Here is a 6593-nt window from a genome sequence, read left to right as displayed (position 1 = left end):
CATTATTGTTTCGGGTTACGAATGTTTTTTCGGGTTACGAAAAAACTTTTGGTGCTTTTTTCGGCTTTTTCGCACGGAATCGCGGCTTTTCCCTATTAGCGCCTATGGCAATTCGGCTTACGAAGGCTTTTCGGGTTACGAAAGCGGCCGCGTTACGAATTAATTTCGTAACCCGAGGCACCACTGTATAGCCTAACTACTTGATTTCTGTTAGCTAGCTCACATCATCACTGCACACACCAGCTATTGGAACACAAGCTGTGATAATGGCCCTCCTCTCTGAAATGCCCCCCCTTTCCCAAACTGAGTCAGTTTGGAAAAGGGGGGGCATTTCAGAGAGGAGGGTCACTGTAATAGGCTGTAAACCTATGTGAATGTGGACAAACACCCAACTAAGAGGCTTCACAATGGGACTGGAACCTGGAGAGCAAAGTATGACAATGTCACAGGATAGTGTAGGCAATTACTCTATATTTACTTCTTCAGAAGTAGCCTGAAAAATGTGAGCCATCCTGTCTGAAGTCACAATTTTTTCCCTTGCCTTGCAAGTCAGTCAGATGTGCAGTTTCTTCCTGAGGCACTTCTGTAGTTTAGGAAAACAATTTTTTGAACTGGAGGTACCTGGGAGGATCTTATCTTGGACCAACATCTGCACTTTCCTTTATGAAATAAACATTTTCTTCTACTTGAATAACTACGAGATACTACTATGTTCCCTTTAATAAACACTATTAGAGAAGTGGCTGGCTATCACTGTAACTGTCTTTATGACAGTGGTTGCTTTGTTTTCTCAATTTTGCAATACCTATCAAGCTTCTTGGAGCACTTATAGAAGGCCCCAAAGCAACATCTCACCACTTCTCAGTCAGGTTATGTGTTCATTCTTCTTAAAATTACCTTTCCAAGGTCTCCTCTTGTTCTTTGCCTCAAGGAAAATGACATGGCTTTGAGTACATAGCATTTCTGTCAATGTATTTTCAGTGAAGATCGATGGATACCTATCAAGCATTACTTTGTGTTTCTCTTTAAGTAAGATGGAATAGAAACTAAAGTTTACAGTTCAAAAGGAAAAAAAATCCAGTAGTAATAGTAGTAGTAACAGGGGCTGCATCTGCACTGGAGAAATCTTGCAGTTTGACATCACTTTGATTACCATAGTTCAGTGCTGTGAAATCCTGGTATTTGTAGTTTGTTGTGGCACCAAAGGTCTCTGACAGAGAAGGTGTCAAGCTGCATTATTTCTGCAGTGCAGATGCAGCCAGAGGTCTGTACCCACAGTCTCAGATAAAATCCATGACTGCAGTCTAACCTAAATATAGCAATAGCGAGTATATCAGTGCTTATCAGTGAACTAAGCAGTCCCAAAACATTTTACAATGTGTAAGCTAACTGCCCCCAACAAGCTGGGTACTCCCTGCCTGGGATCAAATCACAACCTTGTGGATTGCAGTACAGGCATTTAAGCACTGCACCACCAAGTCTCCCTAAATGCCCAGGACTGCCAGGGGCTACTCTTAATTTATTTCTTTATGTGTGTTTTCAAGTCATTTCTAACTAATAGCAACCCTATCTTAGGGTTTTCTTGCAAGATTTGTTCAGAGAAGGTTTGCCAATGTCTTCCCCCAAGGCTGAGAGAGTGTAACTTGCTCAAGGTCACCCAGGAGGTTTGAGTGGTTGAATAGGGATTCAAACCCTGGTCTCCCAGAGTCTAAGTCCAGTACTCAAACCAGTACACCATGATGGCTCCTATACACTTAATAACTGCTGATTTAACTGTTTTCCCCTGCTGTTCAATGAAACCTTTCAAAAGACAACTAACCTTACAGACTAATAAAATAAAATGACCTTTACTACCTCTAAAACACAGGACTCAATAGGAGAAAGAAAATGGAAGAGAATGAAACAAACCTAGGCCTAAATCCAAGAGTCCCAACTAGAGTAGATCCACAGAATCAATGAAACATATATATCTCAACAGTCCTCTGATTCTGTAGGTCTGCTCTAGTTGAGACAATTCAATTTAGGCCTCAAGCACCAGTTGTTAAAGGTACACAGTTCTTGGAAAGATGGAGTGGAATCTACTTAGGGGAAAGAGCAGCAGCTGGTTTTCCCATTGAATTGACAGAATGGCCCTCCTTCCCTTCTCTTCCTCTGCAGTAATCATAGACCTGGGACAGACTGCCCCAAAAGGGCAGCCTGCCGGCAGCCTATTTCCCTCCAGAGGGAAGCCACAGCCGCCAAACCGCTGTGTGGCACTTACGACACAATGGTGGCACCTATGTACACAGGACGCTGCCATTAGAACGCCGCCACTCCGTACTAGGGTTAGGGACCGTGCAGTTGCTGCCACCGCCATGCCCCTTTTGGCCCATCTGTCTCGGGCCTTAGTGACTTTCCAATTAGCAACAGTAACACATTAAATACATTAGGGTTTGAAGTTCTATTGTGTCAGATGAGATGGTTATGCCAAGTAACTTACAGGTAGGGCATTGCCCTTTTCTTCTTCATCTTTTCATTCCTTTTTGTGTAAAGGCACCTTCATCTTTTGCTTTAGTACCTTAAGCCTACCATGTATATACTGTAAGACCAGCAACAACAAAACTCCTAGGTTCGTCACTTCAGGTAAGAAACAATGCAACAAAAGCACCCAATCTGTGTGGAAATCCCTCAGGAAGGAAAATTAATTTTCACATTTTTGGAAGGTGTGAATGGCTTCACGTTTCAGCAAAGGTTAGGTTGGAAGCTGACTACTCAGAACAGATTGACATTTAAATAGAAACTTTCTGTCTCATTCTTCAACAGCCACAAGTAATGTGCAATTGTGCAATAACTGCTAATTCTGTGCGTTTTTAGAGGATTGCTGAATCTCTCTAGTCACAGGCAGTAAAAGTTCAAGGTGGTGATTATTATTTTGTATCTATTTCCTGTCTAATATCATTATAATTATTATTGTTATCATGATAATTATTAGCATCACAACCACCACCACAACCGCTGCCATCCCTATCAATTATCCCACCATTCTCCTATTTTGGGACTCAATGCAACTTATGAAAATTAAAACAAATACTATTAAAAATTTACATCATAGAAAAGTTACAAATGTAATTAAACAATCAGTAACATTGAAACCAGTTAAAGCATAACTATTAAAAAGAAAACAATGAATAGGCAATACAGCACATTATGCAAAGGCCCTTCCCTTGAACAATTGGTCTTCTAAGGTCTACTGAAACAAACAAACAAATGTATTTACCAACCTGCAGAAAGGTGGCCAGGAGACTATCAATCTAGCCTCTGTGGGAAGAGAGTTCCAGAACCAAGGAGCAGCCACCGAGAAGGCTTTCTCCATGCTTTCTCTAGGTGTACCTGTGAGTGTGGCAGGACAAAAAGAAGGGCCTCCCCAGAAGATCTCAAAACATGGGCAGGCTCATATGAGAGAGAGTGTGGTCCTGTTATGGTTTTGTTGTTGTTGTCATTGTTCTTATTAATAATAATGTCCTTCCCCTGCAGGTAAGTAGGCTCGAAAGGGAGAAAACGCAAGAAACAAAGCGGATCCGGGAGTTGGAGCAGCGCAAGCAGACAGTGCAGATCACTGAACTGAAAGCAAAGCTCCACGAAGAGAAGATGAAGGAGCTACAAGCTGTCCGGGAAAACCTTATCAAGCAGCATGAGCAAGAAATGACACGGACAATGAAAATTAGAGATAGTGAAATCCAGCGACTTAAGTCAGCGCTGTTTGCTTTGAGAGAAGGGAGCAGCGACAAAGTACGGACAGCCCTGACCATTGAGGCCCGGGAAGAGGCTAGGAAACAATTTGACTCTGAACGGCTTAAGCTTTTGCAAGAAATCACTGAACTAAAGTCTGCCAAAAAGCAGATGGATGAAGCCCTGAACAACATGATCCAAGCAGATAAGATCAAAGCAGGGGATCTTCGGAGTGAGCACCAGTCCCACCAGGAAGCCATATCCAAGATCAAGTGGGAGAGTGAAAGGGATATCCGCAGGCTGGTAAGTGAGTCCTTCCAGATGACCAGCTACTTAGAGGGCTCAAAGTGCACAACAGCAATGTTCAGTTGTCATCATATCACTTATATAAAGCTTGCTGTTACAGAGGCAACGTTGTGGGAGACAGGAGTGTAGTGGCTGTCAGATCTTGGTGGTGTTGCTTCAGATGCCCTCCTCTCCACACATCCAATTCATTAGAGGAACATTGCATTCTCTTCTCAAGTGTTTAAGAACCAACTTATAAGAGCAGATAACAGAATTTGTTTTGCACAAGGCATTTTAAAATAATATTTCTCTGTCCAAATGGACACCCAGCCCTGGCTCTTGGACACACAGTGGAAGCAAATACATACATGCAGTTTAATCAGTGAACTACGTGATTTCCACTTCTGCTTCAATGCCCTCTGTGAATTACTGCAAAGTAAAAATAAAATTAATTCCCAAATATATGTTTGGGGGTTTTGCAGTCTCAGATAATCTGCAATTCCAGATGATGTCTTGTTTTAACCAGTTTTTCTAAGCTTTCATAAGACTTTTAGGAATTTTTCTTCTTTTTAATTGGAGTATTTTCTGGTGGTGGGCAGTATAATAAAAATGGCTAGAATTTTGATGTGTATAAATGCATTTGCAGCACTGTATTAACCTCCTTTTAAAAAAAAATCTTTCAACACTGAATGTCAGGATTGTATGTATCAGAGAAGCTTTCACTCATTAATCCTTTGAATAGGAAAATGAACATCCAGTAACCGTTTCTTTAAAACTGGCCTGATATCAGGCTTCTGAGATATTGCTGAAGTCCAGTTCCTATGGGCCCTAACCATCCTAGCATTGATAGAAACAGTTGTTCATCAATGTTTGGAGGGTTAACTATTTGCCATCCTGATTTACATCATAGTAATGTGTGCAGTGGTGGAATGCTGATACTGCAGCCACTCACTCACAGTCGCAGGGTTGCAAGTTTGATACCAGCCAGGGGCTCAGGGTCTACTCAGCCTGCCATTATTCCAAGGTTGCTAAATTGAGTACCCAACTTGTTGGGGGAAATTAGCTTACATGTTGTAAACCACTTAGGGAGTGCTTAAGTGCACTGATAAGCAGTATAGAAATGTACTTGCTATTTCTATAGTAGTCAGGGTGTCTTGTGGTTAATGGGGCTTCCAAAGAGCACACATGCAAGCAGCTCTTTCTATCTCCACATGATCATGTATTAAGGTACATGAAGCTATTTGAAGTGGGAGCACACATAGCTGATCATACTGAAAGAAGTGCAGTACAGATGAATACTGGTATTCATAGTCTTATTCACTTTCTGATCCAAAAGTTATACTACTGTGTTTGACTTGATAACTTGATGCAAAACCAGATTGGTGATGTGGTTATATGGGAAATGGAAATGTATTTTCTCTTCCCTCCTCCTAGACCCTATCTGCATGAGCCAAATATAGTATCCACCTCCAGTCCTTTTGGTGGAGAGTTCAAATGACACATGTCCCAAATCCCAGTTCTGCTTCAAACAGTCTGGGCAGTGTTTGGCTCATTCTTCACCATAACTGGGTTATAGTCCCCTATTCTAACCCCTGACAGCTGTTAACACATGTGTCCCACTGTGCTGCCTGATACAGCCACCACCACTATGGGTAGCTTCGCTGTGAGGTCAGAACTAGATGCCTAATCATGAGATCAGTTCTGGCCCTGGAGCTGCTCCAATCCCCCTCTGTTACCTTGGTTCTCTGCCCTGGCTATTCATCCAGTACAGCCACAAAGGTGATGAGTTGTTTTCTTCTGAGCTCCCAGCCTCAGTCTCATGACTGATCATCTTGTCATGGGATCCTCTAAAGTAGGGGTAGGCAACCTGCGGCCCGCAGGCCGGATGCGGCCCGGCGAGGCCTTGGGACCGGCCCCAGTCCGGTCCTGCTGCCGATTGCCGCCTGGGCCTTTGGCATCTTGCGCGAGGGGCATGGTGGGGCAATTGTCTATAGAAGCCTCAGAAACATGCATTTATCTTAACATTTTTTAAAAAATCAGCAATTTTTTCGCGTGTCCTCCATTTTTTATTTAAAACGTGCCCTCCATTTGAAAATTTTGTCCTACATTTGTCCCGGTTTATTTATTTATTTACTTTTTAAAAATTATTTAATTATTATTATTTTTTTGCTTCGGCCCCCCAGTTGTCTGAGGGACAGCAACCCGGCCCCCGGCTCAAAAGGGTTGCCTACCCCTGTTGTAAAGCTTTTTCTTCCATTATTTCTAACATTTATATGAATTCGTGGTTAAAGTCAGCAGAGAATTCAGAGTAAGGGATCAGCAATATGATAATGACACTTATTTCTATTTCTCTATTAGACCTGAGTCAAGTGAGGCTGTGAAGGTGTTAAGCCAGTGTCTTGAGCAGGCAATGAGTTGAATGAGTGGCAGTAAATTGATGCTGCAACTCCACAAGACTTCCTCTGACTAAGAAACTCATGTCTGGGAAATTAGTGATGTAATTCTTATCTAATTTTCTTCAAAGGAAGCAACAAGTGCTTTTAGCAATTTTATGCTCACTGCAAGAAAATCTTCAAAATCTAAGCCTTATTATCTGTGAA

General features: G+C 42.1%; 1 protein-coding gene across 2 annotated transcripts in view; it reads left to right on the top strand.

Annotated features, from left to right (window-relative positions):
* Nucleotides 1-6593, top strand: part of JAKMIP2 (janus kinase and microtubule interacting protein 2) — a 145159-nt gene that overhangs the window by 94395 nt on the left and 44171 nt on the right. For both annotated transcript variants that reach the window (XM_042455228.1, XM_042455227.1), the window contains exon 3: nucleotides 3514-4011. In XM_042455228.1, the coding sequence (XP_042311162.1) occupies nucleotides 3514-4011 (498 nt within the window). The remainder of the gene's footprint in view (nucleotides 1-3513; nucleotides 4012-6593) is intronic.

The sequence above is a fragment of the Sceloporus undulatus genome, chromosome 2 (assembly GCF_019175285.1).
Source record: "Sceloporus undulatus isolate JIND9_A2432 ecotype Alabama chromosome 2, SceUnd_v1.1, whole genome shotgun sequence".
Taxonomy (NCBI): domain Eukaryota; kingdom Metazoa; phylum Chordata; class Lepidosauria; order Squamata; family Phrynosomatidae; genus Sceloporus; species Sceloporus undulatus.
Note: the sequence above shows the minus strand (reverse complement) of the source record. Positions and strands in the feature narration are given on the sequence as shown.